The sequence below is a fragment of the Acanthopagrus latus genome, chromosome 22 (assembly GCF_904848185.1).
Source record: "Acanthopagrus latus isolate v.2019 chromosome 22, fAcaLat1.1, whole genome shotgun sequence".
Classification (NCBI taxonomy): Eukaryota; Metazoa; Chordata; class Actinopteri; order Spariformes; family Sparidae; genus Acanthopagrus; species Acanthopagrus latus.
Window position 1 is genome coordinate 5794622 of NC_051060.1, and position 23374 is coordinate 5817995.

Consider the following 23374-nt stretch of genomic DNA (forward strand, 5'->3'; position numbering starts at 1 on the left):
TGGGTAGAAGGATAAATCCAAGAAATATATTATTCATTTTGCAAAGACAATTTCTCTTAAATCTTTGTGTTTTGGGGTCATCAAATTCTCACTTTAATCTTTAACAGTGTTTTCTTGGAAGAGGAGACGAGTGCTAGTTTTCATTGTTAGTTCAGTCATTATGAAGGTTTTAGTAGAAACACAGACAAAACACATAAAATCTGGTTGGTTTTGTGAAATAAAAACACACTTTTGAAAAACTGTATACATTGAATTCAAATCAGCTGCAGTAGAATGTGTTTTCATGATCAGAGGCAAGATGGAGTGACATTTCAATTTAAATGCTACTGGTTACTTTTTTCCCCACCACAGTCAAATTATATTGCTCTAATTTTAAATATTGACTGAAATAACTGAAAAAAGATTACTGTATAAATCAGAACATGCTGACTGTGAAGGCAGCATTGTGTGCCTGCAGATCACTGTAAATGGAGTTTATATAACTTTATTGACACAACTGTATCTGTATTAGAGTTTCAGTGTGTTTGATAATGTAGTTAAATGCTTTCCTGCTTTGTTTAAAGTGCAGGGTTTTTTTCATTTCCTGCCATACTCTTTTTGATTTTACGTTACTCTGTTATGAATTATTTTAGTGTCATGGGTCCACTGAGAGACTGTTTGTCAGAGAGATGATAAAAAAGCAAAAAGCCTTGTTACATCATCTCTCCATTAACTTATTGATGTGTGTCGCCGTAATTTCATTGCAAAACAAAACGTCTATTTTTGGAAAGAACTTGAAGCTCAACGTTAATTACTCAACAGGTGGAAAACACAGCTGACTGCTTCCTCACAACTGCTTTATGATAATGAAGATATTCCATCAAAGTTGATGGTGATTTATTTTTTTTTTGTTTTAATTCCATGAGCTCCATTTAGGCATTTAGTGGTGGAGATCTAATTTGGGGATTAAACTTAAAACTCTTATTTTCAGACAAAAAGACAGTTTAACCTGAGATGAAACAGAGCGGAAAATCCTCTGAAATCCCTTCAATCATGTTGAAATGTCAGCAGGCGGTCAGGCTGTGTGTGTGTGTGTGTGTGTGTGTGTGCGCGTGTGCGTGTGTGCAGGTGGAGGTGGTCGGGTTGTATAACAGTTGTCTCCTGAAACAATATTTGGAACCTTTTTCACAGTTAAATCCAAACATCCATTAAAACATAAAAACACATCAGAGTCTAATCTGATCAGAGGAATTAATCCATTACTGTGTCAGAGGGTGAGGGCGTTCCGTTAAATTGCCAGAGTTGTGGGTTCAGTTCCTTGTGGAAGTTAATGGGTATGGCTTTCTAATAAGCATGAAACAAAATCTGCCTTTTGTCAAACATTACGCATTAATACAGATCAAAATATGTGTATGGAGAATGGAAGTTTATTTTTTTTAGTTGTGACCAGGCTCATTTTCCTGAATTCACCAAGGACACATCATTGGGAAGCTTAACATCTACTTGTTTAAAGTCTTATATTTTATATTTTTCTCTTCTGTCAATTAATCCCATTTAAAGAATAAGACCAACAGCTACCATTCAGTAAATACGCACTGATGTAACAAATCTGTAGCTAAAATAGTACCGTAAAATGCACTATTTTCTCCTGTTTAAGTAATACATAATAGATGAAGGAAAATACTGAAACTCTGACCAAATGAAACAAAAAGTTTTAGTGTTTTCATAGGGTTTGTTACGTCATACCCATCTTTCTCTCCCCTTATTTCCTATTGGTCCCTGTACTATCATCTGTCCACTCAGGGCTAAACAAAATGCGCAGAAGCTGAGGCTGTGGTAAACAAACAGTTATTAGCGTCTGTGCTACTGTTTCCCACACATAGACACCAAGGTACATTAACAGTCACCCAAGTGTCTCTGGGGACCCATTTTATAGATTTTTTTCTTTTCTTGTTTCATCTAACACCATCCATGATCAATGAACTGGTGGACTAACCTTCTGTCTATTGAAAAAAAAAACAGAGAGGGAAAGAGAGAGATTGTTTTAAACATTTTGGGCGATTTACAGCGCCATCAAAAAGCCTTTTACTTTGGCACTACATTCCACCTGTGTGTGGGGATAGAGACAATGCGCTGTTGAGGGAATGTAGTGCCAAATGGTGGAGGCTATTTGATGGCAATGTAAAGTGCAAAAAATGTTTAAACATAGCATACACTGAAACAGATGTATGTATTTTAGGTATGACTTATTTTTGGTGGTTGAAATATGTCTTGCTGCTGGTATGGTTTGAGCAGTACAAAGCCCTGCTTCCTGACGGTCATCTACTGCAGGGAGTACACTGACGAGGAATAAGTACCTCATACAACCACACATCAAAAGACCTGAACTGTTCCTATGTAAGTCTGCCTGGCTGTTGCAATGTCTTTTGATACTGTGTTGGTTTCGCTAGTTTCAGTAGGCTACATATCTAACAACAGCCTTCCTCCACATTCTGCAGTTACTGTATTTCTCACTAGAAATCGCAGTATATTTGGTGAAGATCGGTAAAATTCCCTTTGAGTCTTCACCATGTGATCATTTTATACTCACTGTGATCCTTCGCCTGGCCCGGTCCGGTGCCGATGCTGGCTTTGGGCGTGACGGGCATCATCGCCTGTCGGATGGCCTTCTCCCAACTCTGGCCCACATCCCGGCCCACGCCGGACGCCGCAATGACGGGGTTGTGGTACAGGCCGTTGTTATCCTCCCCGACGTAGAACACCATGTTGCCCGTGATCACCTCGAAGCAGTGAGGGTTGCTGCCCTGGGGGAGGTTGCTGAAGTCCTGCGCTGGCTCCACCTGGAGGATCTCGGACAGGGGGATCTCCTGGAGTGTGTTTGGATAAAAAAACCTCATTCAAAGATACAATTAAGAAACGTTCCTCTTACTGAAAGTACCACCACTTGAAAATAATTTCAGTCAACAAAAAGCATCTAAAAGGTTTCAAAATGTTCCTCAGCTGGTTTTTACTCCCAGCTCCCTCCATCCTAACACCTCTCCTCTCTCTGCTAAACTATGAGACGCTCTTTGGGTCTGAGTGTTTGAAACTTCCCTTCCTTCCTTCTCTGGCACAGTTCATCTCCCCCACCCCCCCTAAAAACCACCCCACCCCTCCTAACAACCCAAACCCTGCCAGATCAAACACATAAAGGGAGAATGATCGGCCCAGTGGTGTCTTCATGCCCCTCAGTGTCAGCTGAACGTTTTGTGTTCTGCCAAGTCACCCCCTCCCCTCCTCACCACTAACCACAGACTGCGTTCAGTGTCCATTCATCCTGCCGCTCTGATTAAAAGGCAGGACGTGCCTCGGCCGCTCTGGGCACGAGGCAGCGTGGCGACGAGCCAGAGAGACGGCAGGGAAGCAACCCGAGGTTCCCGAAAAAACCACCACAAATCTCCCCCTCTGCCTCGCCGTCCTCCCTCGTCCCGGTCTTGCCTACTCTTCAAAAGAAGGTCTCAGCAGCTCTTTGTGGTAAAGGGCAACAGGTCGCTGGCAGACACGAGATGAAAGGAGGTGGAGCAGAAGAGAGGGAGATGATAGAGAATGAAAGCGCTGTGGCTGCACTGACCTGGATTCATGTCTGATCATTTGATACATCAAGGAAACAAATTTCTCCTCAGTGGATGTTTAAAATTGGGACAAAAAAAGCTGTAAAAGTCAGAGGAAAGGCCTTTTAAATTCAAATTTTAACCTACTGCTTCACACAAGTTAGGTTTCTGAACGGTTGGCAGGTAACCACTAAAGCTGTAAAGCTCAATCGTTATTTTCTTTCACATCCTTACTCTGTGAGGATCCCGTAAGCTGATTTCACCATCATTTTATCATACCAAGGCACCTCAGGCATTGTGGTGAGAGTCCGAAACAACAAATCCTGACTGTTTGTTTGCATGTCACTGTCAATTAAAGGTCCCATATTATACTGTTTTTAATCAATTTCACACAGCTGTCAGAGGTCCAACAACTGTATTTGAAATACATTGGCCCACACCCATCTATGGTCCTGAATTTCAGCTGTCTAAAAGTTGCTCAAGTGAGCTCTACTGAGAGCAGGCTGTTTCTGTGCCTGCACCTTTAAATGCTAATGAGCTTTGTCTGTCAACACCTGCCTGGCCTGCTACACCTCCCTCTCGGAGAGGATACCACTTGCGCTAGCGGTAGCATGCGCTAATGTTTACGGTGGATGTATCGGATGTGACAGCCAAGCTCCATCGTAATACTATTGACATTAAATTCCCTTCAAACGCCATTGCATAGTGGACCGAAGGGGAGCCAACTAGTTAGCCAATTTCAAGCTGACTTCGCCATACTCGTAGGCAACTGTAAGTACTATCAAAACGATAGGCCGGCCTATGTAAATGACTCCTTTTGTTACGTAACGAAAGGAGTCAGAACAGCCTATAGGATCGCCGTTTTACCAGTGGGTGGGCTGCAGACTCCATGCAGGACTCGTTTGCTTTCCTCATTCTGAGAGTTGGTAGGCTCAGGGAGGACCAGTTTATATATGTAGAGACCAGAGAAAACGCGTTTTTCATAATATGAGACCATTAATTGAATTTTGAGCCTCAAAGTTTATTCTTGACTCTGAAAACAGTAACTGACAAAACAATCTCACTACAAATCCCATTTAGTGTCTTAAAATGCTCGTATTGTAACACCTAAAAGAAGGAAGAACATGTAATACAATAAAACAAAAATCTCCAGAACAGCAACTAAATGGGGCCTGTTGTGCAGTTGTTTCATAATTCAACCTCCATTTTTGAGGTCAGTGGTACATAACTTTTTTTCCTTATTTCATTGTCACAGACCAAATATTTCTCTTCTGTTAGCATCACTGTGTCAAGCTCAGTCTGAGGACAAATGTTTTATTGTCACCACATTTATTATATTTTTCTTTTCTAAATATTCTTGTTGGATGATTAACTTACTGCAAACAGTCATACCTGGTAAGAATAATCACACCGAATACGCTGGATATAATTATACCTCACTGTGTGTTACTGTCTCATGAATGTTACTGTATGAACCCGACTCCCTACAGTCGTCTTCGTGTTGCTGCTTTGTTTGGCCGAGCAGCTGAAACCAGATCTGAGCTCAGCGGCTCTCCTACCTTGTAAAACTTGGCTCCGCTTTCATTTTGAAACAGAGTCAGACTCTTGCTGTCCAGCCTCCAGTAATGTCTCTTCCTCTGCAAACACACAAGAAGTTCATCAGGATAAAAACTTAAAAACTATATATACACATGTTTGATTTCAGCCACAGGGTTAGACAGAGTTCTTCTTTAACAATTTGATATTTGTACTTACTTACTAATTTGTATTGAATGTATCTTTTATTCTTATTTTATACAACTCCACTACATTTTGGATACACCTTGTTACTCGGCTGCATTTCCAATATGTGACAGATATAGATTTTTTTCGGGTTACTGTGTATTTCAATAATAAAAAAAAAATATTCAAAACATTACTAAGATGGGGGTAATATTCCAAGAAAAAAGAAAAAGAAAAATCTCCAAAATTACTTTTATTTTGCCATTGGCTTGGGGACTTGAAGGTCAGCGGTTCAAGTCCCACTCAGACCAAAAAAGTATGACGTCGACTGGCAGTTGGAGAATGCTAGTTCACATCGTGGGCATTGCCGAGGCGTCCTTGAGCAAGGCACCGACCCCTAACACTGCTCGTTGGGCACCATAGTATGTGTGGCAGCCCCGTCACTCATCTCCTCTACACTGCGTGCGTGTGTGTGTGCTTCTGTGTGGAATGTGAATGGAAAAAATAACTTCCCAATTTGGGATTATTACAGTATATAAGTCTGCCATTCTCGCCCTGATTCACCGTGCCTACACAAGAACAAGGCACTCACCAGGTTGTCACGGCTCGTGTAGTGGACCATCCAGCCCTCTTTAACCACTGTGGAGCTTTTCCTCTTGGTGTGTTTGATGGACTGAACCACACGCATCAGAGGGATGTTACTGCTGGTGGACGGGCTGCATGTCAACAAATAACACAGAGGAAATTCAACAATGTGCAATATTTACTTTAGATACTGGTCATAACAGAGCAAATAAGCCTGTAGTAGTAAAATTTGTTTGCACTGAACTGAGCAAGGTTGGGTTTTATTTTATTATTAATCTTATTTTTGATCTATCTAATTCTATTTAATATAAGTTTAAAAGTATATATTTTAAAAAAGCGTGGGGTGAGATTTAAGTGTTGAAACTGGCACTGGTTTCCACTAAAAGTTTACACGATAATAACATGGCACATAATGTAATCTGTACGTTAAATCCAGAGGTTCAGCCCACCTGATGGCTCTGATCGTCTCATCGTCCTTCTCGCTGTCCGTGCAGGGACCCTCGATAAAGAAGAGCTTGTCATCGGGCGTGGACAGCTCGTCCTGCTCATCCATGCTGTGACCACCGTCACTGTTGACATCACAGTTGTCCACCTCCATCGTCGCCTCGGAGTCTGGACTGGGACTGATAGGTTCTGCAGAGACACAATGTAAAGAGGCTGAGTACAACGCTTAAAATAACTTTTCAGTGTGTTGTTTTTCATTTTATATTATGTGAAATGTCTTTGAGTAAATGCGCAATATAAATAAAATTGAGATTTTTCTCAACATTTTCATTAAGCTGTTGCTCCTCTAATGGCCACTAAGTGTCAGCTATATAATACAAAATGTAGACAAAAACTTGCAACTGCATTGAAGTGAACAGGAAAACCCCATATTCTTGCTTCAGATTTGCAAAAAGACCGGTGTGGAGTATATTAACCTTAAAACTAGTTTTTTCATATACATACATGTTACAATGAGAATACCTGGCGGCTAGGCGTGTTGTCTGTACAAAGTTATCGTTAAACTAAGTTGAACAAACTCACCTCCATTGAAGTCGACCTCCCCGAGGCAGTCTCGAGGTACTTTGGCTGCGCATCTTTTATGGCAGTTAAATTTACAGTCTGGAGTAGAGGAGAAACATAGAATTGAAAGAAAATATAATCAAACATTAATCTATTCCCCCGAAAAAATAAATGAATAAAAATAACCTTATGACTGATTTTGTCAATCCTTCTCACCTGGTGACCACAGTGTCAAGCTAACAGGTTTAGGCAACTGGACAAAATATATTAGCCACTGAGTTGATCGGCAGTTAAGTTTCTAGGCAATTTGTTGGGCCGATTTTTGTGTTTTTTATTTTGGTAGTTTTAGTGTTCTACCTCCAGAACAAGCTAGCGCTGGCTCTAATTGACACCAGCGCAAATTTGCAGGAACGTTTAAACACACGGCCCATCCCTCAAAGCTAATGAATCCATAAAAAATGGTTATCTGATTAGCTGACTTGTGTTTGCTGTCACCTTTACACTGCATCCCCTGGCGGAAGAGGCCTTTCAGCAGCCGTTTGCAGTACTGGCAGATGGTGGGACGGGTGTAGGTATGGACAGAGAAGGTGTGAGGGACTTTGACCCGACCCAGGACCATCTTCTCCATCCAGATGGGACGACCGCTCAGCAGAGAGTTACGCTTTCCGGCACCCAGGAGAGGACGCTGCTTCCACCAGGAGAGGATAAAGAACAATGATGAGTTTGATTCGTGTCCAGAAGTTAAGATGGCAAACAAACACTCCAAAGATTACAGTACAGCTATTGTTAATTTCTGAATTACATTTGAAGACTTTTTCTAATTGAAAGACACCAAAGTTCCCCCCACCCCCTTCCTTCTGAAGTGACTGATCGAAAACCCTGAAAGTGAACAATCAGGGTTCAGGTGGTTCAGCTGGGACATGAGATCTGCAGAGCTGTTCCCTCATTGGGAAAGTAGAACACCGATGAAATCTTTTCTATCCACAAGAACAATGGCTGTCCTTGTACAACATGCTGCTAACAGGCCGCCGTGCCTGGCAAGAGCAGGAAGCATGTGACACAATGGGCCTGAATTAGTACAGAACAGTTTGATAATCCTCCTTCTCACATCATCAGTCTGATTAATAGTGTTTGGATAAACCTTGTGGCGTTGAATCAATGTCGAAATGCTCGATGAAGAGATTCTGACACAACAGATGTGATAATATGTTTGTGTTATAGATTGTAATGATCACCATTAACCCGGTGAGGCCTACCAGAGTGCACATGTTGTTTTTGTTTACATACATGAAATGCCGGAGGGGACGATGAAAACATTTTCACATTGTTAAGTTAAGCCTGTCTGATTTTCTTCAAGCAAACAGAAAATGCAACATTAGTTCCTCTGAAGATGTTTAAGTCAATTTTTTTCTTTAAACCATTTTTAGGTGTAAAACAAGCTAAACACTGCATCTGATCAATATATTGGTTGGCCAAAATTGGCCTTTCACAGATACTGAACATTGGTGTCTGCTTATAAGTTGCTTGCTGTGTCCAAATACAACAATCTTTTTTTAGAGATTAAAATGCAGAAATGTAAAAAGATTAGACATTTCTCAATAAGTTTGCTGTTTCAGTGCACCAATGGCATTTTAAATATTACAGTTTATTGTGAAACTGTAAAATATCTCGCCTTGTTACTTTTTGTCACAACTGTTTGACAATGCAAAGGAAAATTGTATCTCCAACTATTTACTGATATTAAAATGTTTTATGTTTTTATTGGCCCCAAAAATACAAGTATCAGTCGGGCTCTTGTATTTATCCTTTCCTAATGCATGTTTTGAGCGGTACAAAATGTTGTGAAAAAGACTATAAACTTCAACATGTCAAACCCAAACTATCACTTCAAACAGTCAAGCTTTTAAATGACTAAACACCAAGGGGCTTTTTATTGACAAGTGTGTCATTGCTTTAAGACACACCTTCAAGCAGGTGGCCCAGCTGTGACGGAAATGCCGGGCTGCCGTGCCAAGTCAAGCAGGTAAGAGCCAGGCCGGCAGATGTGATGGAAAAACGGCACATGTAACTTCAGTGGGCAGGTGGGATCCCAGTATTACTTACATCTTTAGTTTTCAAGACAGAATATTATTTTGATGTAAAGAGTTCTCCTGACAGTGGTGTTGCACTCACAAATTGTGTGGGGGCGCAGTGATAAGTAACACAACATAGTGTTACTTTACTATATGATGAAGCACTCCATGACAGCTCTCTATACTTAACAGTTCTCCAGAAAATGATTGTAAGGACACATGTGGGAACAAATATCCTGTTACAATAAGAAGACGTGTGTGTGACTCATCTGCATGTGTTGTCTTTTGTCTGGGTTTCCTCTCAGTGCTCTGGTTTCCTCTCACAGTCCAAACATGTGAAGTCGGCCGAACTGGAAACTCTAAATTGCCTGTAGGTGTTTATATGTGTGTCAGAATGTACCCTGTCCCTCACCCCGTGCATGCTGGGGTCTGGCTGGATGGGCAACCCCTACCTGCTCCACCAGTTTAGAAATTACATGAAAGAAAAGCTTGGAATATTGAAAGAATGATTTACTCTGTGTGTTTGTGTATATATGTAATTCTGTACATATTATATATGCACACACACATATATATTCTATATTCTGTATTCTATGCTTGTTGTTGTTGCTGCTTTGTCCATTTAAGCATCCATTTATGATAATTCCTTGTTGCATTTAACTCTTTTTGAGGTTTAAGGGAACCACTTTCATCAAATCCATGACATTAGCTGATCCCAAATTCACACCACACACACATCTGTTCTAACTGACTCTGACACCCTTTTACGTGTCAAGACCCTTCAAATCAAGTATTTGTAAGAACATCGGTTCCTACTGGCTTGCTGTTCAGAGGTTTGTGTAGAAAATCCGGCACATGATGATGAGCTGTTAGTGAAGTGAAAGTCAGTTTAAAGGTTTGATTTGTTTCTGACAGATCGTGACAATGACGTGACGATAAAACACTTTCCACGCTTGCAGATCTACGTTGTGCAACCAGTGAGCCATTTCCAGTTCTCTCTCTCTCTCTCTCTCTCTCTCTCTCTCTCTCTCTCACACACACACAGACACGCACACACTCACAATCTCTCTCTCGCTCTCTCCGATGCCTGGAGGCAAACCACTGGATTTTCCATCCCGTTCAAACCAGCGAACAAAATGAGTCACACTCAGAGCTATACGCTAACTGGAACAAAGTTTTATCAGCTCCATCACAATGTTATCCACACACACACACACACACACACACACACACACACACACACACACACACACACACACACACACACACACACACTCAGAGCCATTGGACACAAAGAGAAAAGACAATTCTCATTCATTCTTTCAAATGAGAATCAAATCAGCTGCTGTTAAAATATTCTAGGAGCAATACAGTAACTTCACAGTCATTTCATCATCTTTTAAAGGGCCACATCACCAAAATACACCCACTCCATGATCCATGAGTTTATCAGAGCGCTGTGTCAGTGTTTCATTATCAAATCCATTCCACTTGCTTGTTGATAACATGTCCAAATCAACCATGTTTTCACCGTTACCTTGCACATGTGCAGACTGACACATCTCATGGACACAAACAAATGAGAGCGACACTAACGTTTACTAGTCAGTGATGTCTGAATGCCAGACAGCTGAGTCAAGGTGGGGTCACTCATGGTCACCACCAAGCCTTGATTAAACTAGGTAAGAAGAAGGAAACGTGTCAGGAAAGAGGAAAACATGATGACAAATCAGACTAAAAAAGAGAGAGGGGAAAAAAAATCGGTCCAGCAAAAATCATCTTTCTCCTTAACACAAGAAGTTGGTTAACTGGTGTGAAAGACTTTAGGTGACGGTGGTGAACGTACCTCCTCCTGCGGCGTCGGGGTGAACTCGGTTGAAGGTGGACGAGCTACAGACATGACGGCGCCTGGCAGAGAGACGTTGGACAGCCGTCTCTTCCTGACCCCACTGCAGTTGTTGGGAATCTTGAACGCACACCGTTTGTGGTAGTTCAGTCCACATCCTGTAAAGAGGAAAATGATATTCACTGTCATGTCATTTCATTTGATTCTCCTGCTGTTAGGCTCTTGGTTTGAGGTGTTGTCTTCTGATATGATCAACCAGTTTGTCTTGAGCAGCGGCTCAGTCAAGCCCAAGTTGTGCAGCCAAACTTTGTTTAAACTCCAAAAACTATAAAAGTTCCAAATCTTTTAGGCTAAAGTAGGCAATACTAACATGCTGATGTTTAGCAGGTATAATGTTGACCACGTTCGCCATCTTAGTTTAGCCTGTTAGCATGCTAACATACAGCAGCCTGCATGAAGGCACAGAGCTCTTTGCAACCACAGACCACACACCAAGTTACACATCTATTTACCCTCAGACAAAAGACAGATCAATGAAGCGAGTCTTATTTACACCTCTAGAGCTATAAACATTTACGAAACTGGTTAGCGCAGCCTGCTATCTTACCATGTAATTACGACATTACATGATGCACTGGGGACCAAAAAAAACATTACCCATAAACTTGCATTGTGAAAGAAGCAGTGGTGAAATGGTGTAAACATCTCTTTGTGCCTCACTAACCTTGTGAAATGACTCATAATTTCAGCTGCTCTGTCCAGAGACATTCCGAAACAATTCGGACGAGCTGCAAGACTAAATTATTTAACTCCTATTCAAGTTGGTCGAGGGCCTAAACGGAAGTTTGCTGGCTCAGTTGGTGGAAGTCTCTACTGTGCGCGCTGCTTGGGCCTCACAACAAGATCTTGGAAATTCTTATCCCACAAAGTCAAGCTTTTTTGGCTTCATGTACTACTGAACAGCTAGGAGTGGTATAATAGTAGTGAAAGTAATGAAAATATAACTTCTTTTTTTCAGGTGATTATACACCAATAAAAACTTAATTAGGGATATCGTATTCCATTTCTGACAAAACATGCCCCTAAATCTTACACACTGGACCTTTAATCATGTCATATTACTACCGTTTCCTCTACTTTGACCTTTACCCAGCAGTTTTGTAGCCAGAAAAAAGAGCAGCAGTGGTGTTGCGTCAGACAGCTGCTCATTTAAAAAACAGGACACTGATCGACATCAGAACTTCTTACTTTTACATTTGAACTTTAAAGGATTAAGATAATCAACTCCAAGTTCTAGTTGCACACCAACATGAGCATGAGAGGGATATCGATGTCCTCATCCAAGTCATGGCAAGATAGCTATTAAGTGCATTTCCTGAACCATTCTTTTGAGATTTGTAACTTAACCTGTTGACTTTTGCCTGAATAAATTGGGACATGACTGTTCCGTGCAATCTTGTAACATCACTTAGCTCCCAATGCTGACCGGAGGCATGTGTATAAGGCCACGTGCTTCCCTGGGATTTTCTGGGAGGAAATAATACACAATATTTCACCTCCATACCCAGGCCATCCAGTAGTAGTATCAAACTATTTATTTAAGGTGATATCTTTCAAGATGTCTGAATAACCCTATTAAGGGATAAGCGTGTTCAAGATGCGAAAATGAAATGGTTTATCCATGCAGTAGACTCAGAAAGAACGAGGACCCAGGTCTGAACCAAGGACCTGAACCACTGTCTAAAATGGTGAGACAACTAAAATATCTCTGTAGAACTTTTCAGAATGCAGGTACGTGACTTATAAAGAGTTCAGGATGTGGCTTCAGGACACAGAATTTGTTTACCAAGAAATTAAACTGATTAACAAAAGTGACAAAAGTCCTTTTCTTCCATCAAGGTCCCCCACTTCAACAGAGCGAGTGGGCAGATTCTTCTGTCAGAGCAAAAAAAAAAAAATCAGCTTTTTAATCGTTTCAACCTCCAAACAAGTTATATAAGAAGAGGCCGTATTTCTGAGCTGACAGCAGCATCAAACGTCTCTGTTCTCTGTTGGAATCACTACAGTTAAGATTCTCTGGTGCTCTGAGGTTTCCAATGCTGAGATCAGGACATCAAAGATGTGAAAAATACAGGCAGGAAGTCACAGAGTCAATGAAGACATCCTGCTGTACAGCCCGGTTTAAAAACCAGTGTGAAAATCTTTGTGTGTGCAGGTGTGTGTGTGAAAGGGTGTGTGTGTGTGTGTGTGTGTGTGTGTGTGTGTGTGTGTGTGTGTGTGTGTGTGTGTATGTGTGTGTTGGAGGTGCGCCTGGACCTTGATGAGTAGGTCAGATGGGACATGCCGCAAATCAAAGTGGAAGCTGAACCCTGACGAGTCACTTCACACAGCCTTGGCGAGAACAAAACCTGATTATATCTAATAAAACTATCATGACATCAGACTGGATCTGTCCAAGAAGCTGAACTTTTGATCTCTCAGATGGACGGAGGCAAGAGGAGTCGAGTTCTACCATTAAACAATCGATTTTATGTTCTTCATCACTGTGTAGCAACAGTCACTGACGTGTAGCTTCCTGTTCGTCTCTGTTATACTCGTTAAAGTTTGCCTTACGTCACCACAAACACACTCTCATAAATTTAACTGCGAGGAAGCCAGTCTGAATTGTTTTAAATGACCAGATATCCTGACAATCTGAACAGCCTCTCACCTGTACGTAGGTTTCTCTATTTCTGTAGTTGCTACAGAGCTTTCAGGTGACGTAATTTGACCCGCTGAGTGTTTATGAAGTCTGTTCAAATCTGCCATGAACTAAAAAAGTACTGACAGCTGAATACACAGATTTTTTTTAAATGTCTTCTCTTCCTGTCTACCTCACAAACAAAACACGCGACTGAACGAGGGATGGAGGGAGTTCGTCACAGCTTGCGAGACATCACCGCAGCTCGCTCAGAAGCGGGGCAGGTGAGCTTTTCCCCCACCACACAGAGGGTTTATCTCTCAAGTGTCAATGGAAAAGCCCCACAGCTGGTCAATATGCTTGTTCAAGCTGTTTACACTAAATGTATAAACTGAAATAAATGTATAAATACGAAAGAATCACAGGAAGAGCATGAGTGTGATGTGTACTGACTGTGTTAAGATTAGTAGACCCTGTTGATCAACAGTTGTAGAACAGAGGGACAGAAGGTTCCTTACAGTTTCACTCTAGACTGGTGGAATGCAAATCTTTTTTTTTGTTCAGAATGAAGCTGCAAGGAGATTGAAAGCCACAGACAGCGGCCGCAATTATGTTCATCCACGACCACCTGATTTGTAGCTTGATACTGTACTTGATCTGTACACACTGACATACATCAATCACAGTCTGGATGCATCTCAAATAAACTCCGCCTCCAACACTTCAGTTGAATGTGCTTCAGGCTGAATGAAGTAATTTGATTCAGGATTAATGTGACTGCAGGAGTTAACCACAGACTCATCATAACATGACCGTGGGGGGAGTTAAATTCCCCCCCCTGGCCTCTTGTTGCCGTCTTGTTTCCACATTGTTACCTTCACATTTGAGGCCCTGTCTGACGAGCCCCCACAGCATCTCCCCGCAGTCATCGCAGAATGCCGGCGCCTTGTAGGAGTGGACGTACAGCGTGTGAGGTCGGATCTGGAAGTCCTCGGCTTTGGCGAGAGCTGAAATGAACAGACACAGAGGAGTAAAAAACAAAAAAGCATGAGATGACACGGGACGCTTCCCATCCTGCTACGACAGCCTTGTCATTTATGATAATAAACGAAGAGTCATTAGGTTTTGGACTCTTGGTTGGGCGAATGAAACTATTTGATTTGGTTTGATTTAATTTTACGTTATTTTGGGAAATAATCAGCAGATTACTCGATAATGAAAATAATCTCTGGCTGCAGCCCTCGCTAAAGCTTGTTTTCTCTTTGAGCCTGTTCTCCGTCAGGCGTGAGTTATATGCTCTATTACCAGAGGCAGACATACTGACAGTGAAATAAACTCTTGAAGCTCTGCAGGGTTTTGCATCAGCAGCAGCAGGAGCAGGAGGAGGAGGAAGTGGTCGCGGGTTCGAGCCCGATGCGGTTCAAGGCTGCAACTTTGTTTTCTTCCTCCCGTGTAATTTAAACCTGCCGCTGCTCAGCGCCCGGTGTTGAGCTGTGAAGGTGTCGGCTTTAGTTTTTACAACCCAACCCGCTGACACGACGAAGGAAATGACAATCCTATACACAATATTATGGTTGAACGGGGTGACCTGGGGCGATGCCGCAGCGAAGGAAACGAAAACAAGGCAACCTCAGCGCTCTCGCTCAGAGGTGGATTGACAGAAGGAGGAGAAGGAGACAAAACAAACCATACAAATAAATAAATAAATAAATAAATATATTGACTTGAAACTTGAGAGACTGTACTGTCAATGTGCAACATAAACAACTGTTAAACTGATAATAATGATGATGATGGAAAAGAGATGAAATGAAATTTGTTGTAAATCCTTTTGTCTAATTCTACACATTTGACTTAAACCAAATAAAGATTAAGTATTTATCAATTTGTTTTTCTACTTAGATTCTCAAATTTTGAATTGATACCAGTGATATTTGGTTCAGATTTTAGAGTCATCAGATCAAACTTTTAATCTGTCCGGTACTTAAAGCTGCTCAAAGGAACTTTCAGTTTTTGTTGATTCTGGCGGCTCCTGTAGACAAAAGCACCATGAACATTGCCGCCTCCTGTCATAAATATCTTGATTTGGTAAGTGCGTGCATTTATTTTGAACAGTGTTGTAAAAAGTACCTAAATCCAAAAGTCATACTCAAGCTTCACCTATATGAACAGTACTTGAGTACACGTCTCAAGTACTCGACGCCTCGAATTAGCTTCTTACCGGAGAGCACCACCTCAACCAGGTCACCTTCGTGGATCTCGTCCGCCGAGGTCAGGCGCTGCAGGATGTTGTCTGAGTTCAGGTCGTGGCGGAAGAGCAGGATCTTGTCATACATCCCAAAAAATCCACATTCAGGGAACTGAGGAAGAGAAGGAGGTCATCGATGAGTCTCGTGTACTGAGTGATGTTACTGCTACCAGTACTTCGAATGCTATGACTTGAGCGCAAACTTGGCAGCTACCTGTAAACAGTGTGACTACACTTCATGAGCACATACAAAAATCACAAGACAGGAGATATAGGAGAACATATATAAACATATACAGGAATAGTATAGGAAAAAATAAATGAAGTTTAAAAATCTACCAAAGGTGAATGTTTTGTTTTGCATTTTTTTTTGTGTTTAATCCACCAAATTACATAAATGACAAATCAAAGTATTTCATCGAATCATTTCAATATCACCAAATAATAATAACGAAAAAGTTCAATAAAACATTCCTGATCATTGATGGTGGATATTTTATATCAAAGAGATTTTCAATGTTAAAAAAACTAGACAAATAAAGTCAATTATATTTATGTAGCCCAAAATTACTCATCATAAATTTGCTTCAAAAAGGCACATAACACCCCACTATCAAAAAACAAATACTCAATTGACTTGATTCCCGATGCTCGGGTAAAAACAAAAATCAAAGTAAATCAAACATGAAAAAAAGCCAAAAAAAAACCATGTATCTTTTTATCTTAATCCATGGCTCATGAGCAAGTCACTTCTCCAACCTGCTGACCTTCAAACCCTCTTATGTTATGTCCTGATAACCAATATGAGCAGAGTTTTCCACATGACCTCATCTCTGGTGTCAGTGCAGCCGAGTTAACCATTACCTAACCTTTTCATAAGAGGAACACATGATGTGTGATGAAACACATTCAGAGAAAAACCACACCGGGAAACTTCCAGCGGACAAACTCCAACTTAAATCTGATTTTCTGGTTAAAAACTCCAGCTTCTAACACATGAAGATTTCCCAGCAGCCAGATCCCTTTTTATAAAAGAACCTTACAAACTGTGGAGGTTCAAGTCTGGGTCACTGCCCTCATCAGGCGTCCTCTGTCGTTCTGTTTGAGTTTGTGTAGTCTTTTAGCGTCTCTGTAGCTGTTTTTATACGGGGCAGCAAGCCGCCAATTTGGCTGCCTTTTTTGCGGCGCAGCCCGCGGTTTTAGACAGAGGCTGGCAAATTGGGGGTCCGTTTTGGTCCGCCAATTTGCCGCCTCGAGGGTACACTTATTTCAGATCCGGGAGATGCTAGCACCTCCTTGGTCTCTGTAGCTGTCTTCATTGTCCACTTGTTGTAGCGGCAAGCTACTAACGGTAGTTACTTTCAAATTAAAAGCCCCCCGCTAAGAACCCAGTTCTAAACTCCAATCGGGTGCAATGTAAAGCTCTTATTTTGAAGACAAATTTGTTGTCGCTGTTCACTACCCAACTTCGTGCTTCACGCACGTCATGTTTACGCCTACCTCAGTGGCGGCTTTTGGTAAAGGAGGAATATTATGCCTCCGTTTTAGAAAGACAGGCACAATTATTCTAGGTCTCTTTCTAGTCATTTTTGGCAATTCCAAGTCAATTTGCGTCATCTAGTCATTTTGCATCCCTTTGATGTAATTTTGAGTCTCTTCCAAGTAATTTTTGGTTCTCTTTCCAGTTATTTTAGGTGTTTATTAGTGATTTTGCATCCCTTTCTAGTCATTTTGCATCTCTGTGGTAATCTTGCATCTCCCTCTAGTCTTTTTTGGCAATTCTTCTTCATCTTTTCGATGTCCCTTTCTCATCTTTTTGGGCATATCTTTCGAGTTGTTTCACATTTCTTTCTGCTCCTTGTTATTAAAGTGTGTGTGTAGTGGATTCAGGCTTGAGCAGACTGACTCTGCAGCCTGCAGACAGGCAGATAAAGTAGCTTCCTGCCCTGAGCTGCTCTCTGTGTTAGCAGGATGTTAGCAGTGTGCAGGTAGCATGCAGCCTGGATCCCACACCAACAGCAGGAAGCCAGGTGACGAGGCAGAAGCTGCACGGATCGCATTAAATATACCACACACGCGCAGACACACACACACACACACACACACACACACACACACACACACACACACACACACACACACAAACACAAAACATCCATCATGAATTATGGCTAAGGTCCTGTCACTGACACCCAGCAGTCATTATCCATGTGGCTACACACCACTGCTCCAACAAATAGACAATAACAGATGGAAACACAGGGATCAGTCTGGTCTTTAAGTCAAGACAGAAAAGTCATAGTGTTGGTTTTATAATGGAAGAGTTCTCTCAGCATTCAAGGACAAGCTCAGTTCTGCTGCACTCTCACAATATCCTTCTCTAAACTGAAGCACATGAATGTATCATAAAAGCACAGACACATGACAGCCCTGGACTGAAGTGGTGAAAAAAAACTGACCAAAAACATACAACATCATCTCTTCTTGGATGTTTTTGTTGTCATTTTGGATCTCTTTGTAGCCGTTTCATGTCTGAAGTCATTTTGCATCTCTCCTTAGTATTTTTGTGTCTCCTTGTGGTTGTTCTAAGTCTTTCTGCAGTCATTAGTCTTCTCTTGGGAGTCATTTTACATCTCTTCCTAGTAGTTTTGTATTTATTTGTGTTCTTTCAACTAGTTATGTGCATCTGTGGCTGATTTGTGTCTGTGGTAGTTTGTACTTCTTTCTACTAGCTCTGTGTTTCTTTATGTATGTTCTCTGTCTATAGGTGGTGTTTTTGCTTTGTTTCCTTATGATTTTGCATATATTTCTAGTCAACTTTGTGGTCATTCTGTGAGTGAGGTTGTTTTGTGTTTCCTTCTGGCCATTTTTAAATCGATTGTTAATCGCTTTGTGGCTATTTTCTATCTCTATGTGTTTTTGTGGTCGTTCTCTATCTCTTTCTAGTTGCTATGCATCACTTTATGCTCATTTTATGTTTGTTTGTATCTCTTTGTGTGTCACTTTCTAGCCATTTTGCACCTCTAGTCATTTTTAGTCAACTTTGTGCAACTCTTTATGCTTGTTTTGTGTTTCTTTGTGTTCTTTTCCTTCTCTTTCATCCTTCTCTTGTCATCTTATGTCTCTTGTTATCTTGTTATTTTGACTCTGGCAAAACTAGCAAACTATTTACATCTCATCATCATCCTAATTGATGTTTGAATCTAATTAAATCCTAGTTATGAAATAAGTAAAGAAAATGCACCAGGACAAACAGCTCTGTGTCTGCCTGTCCTCTCATTCTCCAGCAGCTATGAAACCATGACAAAGCAGGAAGCTGAAAAAAAAGGTCCTTCACGAGGACTGGGTGAGGCCTGAACCAGAAGTGAAAACACTTCTGTTCAGCTGCCATGACGACGCATTTGGACTCCGTCCAATCACGTTAGAGGCAGTTGTCAGCTGCGGCATTCTCTGAGGTGAGCAGAGAAACACACTAAGAGTTCTGTTAATGGACAAGAGTGTGTGTTTAATACACACTGATCCCCTCTTTATGGTTAATCCTCCATCAACCGGGCTTAACCTCCACACACGCACATGCACACACACACGCACACACGCGCACAATCCCTTTCACATTCTCTAACTCAGCTGCCTCACAGATCTGGAGCCATACGTCTGACGCCTCCAGAGTCTCTGGTCCTCAGGGTCGCAGAGGCCAAAGCCTCCAGGCCTTGTCGTGACCTTTGACCCTGATGCAGGAGCTGGAGCAGGGGGGCTGAGAGATGTCTGTGTTTCTAACTTCAGTTGTTTTTACTGAGCCAAAAGCATATCCATCACCTCTTAGCCTCCCTGATAATGGCATGAGTGCTGCAGAGATTAAGTGTTCATGGAGCCCTTTAATCCCGATTCTCAAAAGGAAATATCCAGTCCACAAACACACACACAAAACACACAACTGCTTCATGAAGTTAAATGTCATGAATTAATCTTCTTAATGTGCAATTTTCTTGAATCACTTTCATAACTTTACATCTGGAATGTGACGTAATGTAAAGGATGGACATGCGTCTAGAGTGACCACTGGTCTCACTTATCTGCTCTATATGCAAATAAATATGTATTATGTGTATGTCTCACTGGGACAAACAGACACTTTTTCACACAAAAAAGAAAGAAGATCATACATTACATTTGCAGATTTAACAAGAAGGCCCAAATACTTAAGAATTTGTATGAAAAAGCGTTTAGAGTTCATAACATTTATCCAACTCAACAACTCGCAAAATTGAGCAATTTTATAACGGAGTCTGGCATCTTCTGCCACAGACAACAAAGAAGTGGTTATAGTTGATTGTATCCGTATCTAAACATGTTTACCATCAATAATATGTTGTCTCCTTTCAGAAATCTGATGTAAATGGTAGTATCAGTGTGTTCAAACAGCTTCTAAGTGTTTGCAGGTCAACACAAGTTTTACAACGAAAGAAACAACTTTTGTATGTAATGCCGAATTTACAAGAAAGCTCAGCTAATTAAGAATTCGTCAAAGACAGTGTTTCCAAAAGTCCATAGTTTGATTTTCCAAACACAACAACTCAGAAATTATGAGATTTTTGTTGAGGGATCCTGGGGACTTTCTCCACGGGCAACAATAAACTGGCCTACATTGGTTACTCTTTACTGTATTTGTAAAATTTGACATGTTTATTCTCGATAATTGTCTTATTTCAAAAAGATAAGAACCAACTTATTGTTTCTTATCTAATGCACCATTTACAAGAATGCTCACATAATTAGTATATGTTGAAAATGTTTAGCATCAATAAATGCCGTTTCCTTTCATAAATTTGGTAGAGATGGTGAAACCCCTTGCAGATGAGATGCACTTTATACATGGAAACAGACAGGCTGATGCAGTGATGCTGTGGCAAACTGACATTTAAAGCCAAATTCATGAGAAGGCACCAATAACTTTAAGAATTTGCTATAGACAGTGTTTCCAGAAGTTTATGAAGTTAGAACTGAGCAATTTTCAAGAGTCTGGGGACTTTTTTCAGCGGTGTCAAAGAAGTAATACGCTACTTCTTTGACACCGCTAAAGAAAGTCCCCACACTCCCTTGAAAAGAGTGTTGCGGTTTACAGTATTTGTAAAATTTGACACACTGAATACGCAAGAGGGCTCAAATGATTTAGAGTTTGCCGTAGGTGCTCTGCAAAGTTTGATACATTTCTTTTCACTCCACAACTCTCCAAATTGCATGATTTGTTCAGGGAGTCTGGTGATACTGTGGTTACTACTTCAACATATGTGTCACTTGATACAGGCAGTGTGTTCACAACACCTGCTGCCAACATCGGCAGGTTAAGAGACCTCAAACATGTAATGTGCATTACTGTGAACCACATGGATATCAGACGGTGCGTCATCCATTCTGCTTGCTAGTTTCTTCTCCTTTTTGTTTCACAGACCACAGCTGAGTAGGGAGTCCTTCAATCAGAGTCATACGTGGCGCATATCTGCTCTGTCCTGAATGTGTCTTGGGGGCATTCACACCTGTATAGCTGTCCACTTGTGATCCTAACACCATGACTCCGTGACGTACAAACAGCAGCTTATCATTTCATTTCTCCCCAAACATCTGACAGCAGTTTCTAACTTGAACCAGCGGCGATGAAAAGAGCGCAAACAGATTAAAACGGCCCTTCCCTTCCGCTGCAGAAAGCTGAGAGCCTTTCAGCTCCAATAAAACTCTTCAACTCTTTCGGCGTACACGTGCAATAAGCCTGCAGGGATGACGCTAAAAGGGACTGATGGGAAATATGAAGGTAAACAGCAGCGCGCCTGTTTTCCCTGCATCCGCTCGCTCTGTCACCTCGTTCAGGAAACAACAGGAAGCAGCGCTGAGTGGGTCAAGGTTTTCAGTGTGCGAGTGCGGGGGAGTTTCATTCATCCACTTTTTTTTAAAACGCTCAAATCACTGCTGAATGTTACGAATGTAAAAACATTAACACCTGGATGTCAGTGTGTGAGGGTTCAATAATTAGCAGTAAACAAAAAAAAAAAAAAAAGCAGCTGACGCTGAGAAGAGTGTCATTGATTTTGTCAGTATTTGACCATAAATCAAAGTACTGGACTAACGATCATTCCATACAAACTCAGCCAGTTCATGTCATGAATTTCCTTGAAAACTGTACTTAAAACTGATGAATTGACAAATTGATTAATCAGCTAATCATTGCAGCGCTAGTGTCTTGATCTACCTCCAGAGAGAGAAGACAAGAGTTTATCGGCTCAGTGTTACAGCATCTCTGTGAGGATGACACACACTGAACACAGACAGTACTCTATGTTCCACATCTGTCATTACTACCACAATAACATACAGCACTTCCTCCTCAGTGTGTGGCTGTGCGCGTTTGCGCGTGCACGTGCTTATGTATGTTAAAGTGACCTCCGAGTTTCCTCTGGATTCATTCAGCTGCAACTTGACCACAAATCTTCTCAGAGGACACTCAGAGTTACTGTGACAGAGACTGTGATTTTGGAGATGTGGCCACTCTGGCTTGAGCTCTGATGTTTCATTGATAGTTTATGTAGTCTTCTCTTAATTTAGGAAAAGTAGCTCTTGGTACTGTGTGGCTAGACCAGACTTCCTCAATCTTTCTGTTCATTTTGGCCTCCAGACTCCCATCATTTTGGTATTATTCGTAAATAAACATTGATTTTCTTTTGCAAGCTTGTTGCGGCTCACAAGGAGGTGATCATTGCGGAGTCCACTGCTCAAGAGAGCAAAGAGAGTGTTGTGTGTCGTTACTGAGTTCATGCGTGTTCCAACAGAATGCTCCTAAAGTTGCAGATACATAAAGCATCTGTTTTTTTCAGCACACACTTTCTACAACCACTGTAAATGCAGTTATAAGAGTCTGCCAAGTACTAAACGAGGACATGATTTCATTTTGGTGAGTAAATCTCATAAGACTCTCCACCACATTCACAGTTTGTACTGAAAGTAATTTAATAAAAAAAAAAAACTCCTCTGAGCATCTCTGCAGTGTTTTGGTGGCGTTCATCTACATAGATTTATCTCTGCTTCTCTCCTCTGCTGTCTGACTGTACCACAGTTTGTCACTCAGATGGACTTAATGATGCATTCAGGTGTACATCTTAAACTCTACATCGTTTCTCGCAGCGAAGGATATATGCGTCCACCACGGACAATTTATATAAATCAAGCCACAGCGTTGGCGGTGGAGCCCTGTTCATTCTTATGAAAAAAAAAAAAAAAAAAGAAAAAAAAAAGCCAAAAAAGTTTGACTTCAGAGGCAGGGAAATACTCGATCTTCCCTGTTGAGCAGCCACCGTCTGGTTTAGCCAGTCCACCTTATAAAAATGAAAATGTTAATTGCAGTTGTCAGGACATAAAAGCCCCTGATAATGACTATGACAAAATGTTAGTGTTGGGCTATTGGACATTGAAAAAACATATGATATTTCCCCCAATTGTGTGTCTAGCCTGTCCATCAAAATATAAACAATGCCTCCCTGTCACTGTCTGAGAGGGCTTCCGAAAATCCAAGAAAACAAGGAACAAGACAACCGTTCCTGAAGAAAGCTCACAAGCCAACTTGTTGAGACAAACATCCTGCAGAATTAATGACACATTTGT

The 23374-nt window shown here is 41.2% G+C and overlaps 1 protein-coding gene across 3 annotated transcripts in view; it reads right to left on the reverse strand.

The window, feature by feature from the left end:
- LOC119012638 (serine/threonine-protein kinase D3-like) overlaps nucleotides 1-23374 on the reverse strand; it is a 41022-nt gene that overhangs the window by 6466 nt on the left and 11182 nt on the right. For all 3 annotated transcript variants that reach the window (XM_037086632.1, XM_037086631.1, XM_037086630.1), the window contains 9 exons: nucleotides 15701-15839; nucleotides 14355-14486; nucleotides 10800-10957; nucleotides 7377-7566; nucleotides 6903-6980; nucleotides 6326-6509; nucleotides 5884-6007; nucleotides 5129-5206; nucleotides 2570-2846 (listed from right to left, as the gene is read on the reverse strand). In XM_037086632.1, the coding sequence (XP_036942527.1) occupies nucleotides 2570-2846; nucleotides 5129-5206; nucleotides 5884-6007; nucleotides 6326-6509; nucleotides 6903-6980; nucleotides 7377-7566; nucleotides 10800-10957; nucleotides 14355-14486; nucleotides 15701-15839 (1360 nt within the window). The remainder of the gene's footprint in view (nucleotides 1-2569; nucleotides 2847-5128; nucleotides 5207-5883; nucleotides 6008-6325; nucleotides 6510-6902; nucleotides 6981-7376; nucleotides 7567-10799; nucleotides 10958-14354; nucleotides 14487-15700; nucleotides 15840-23374) is intronic.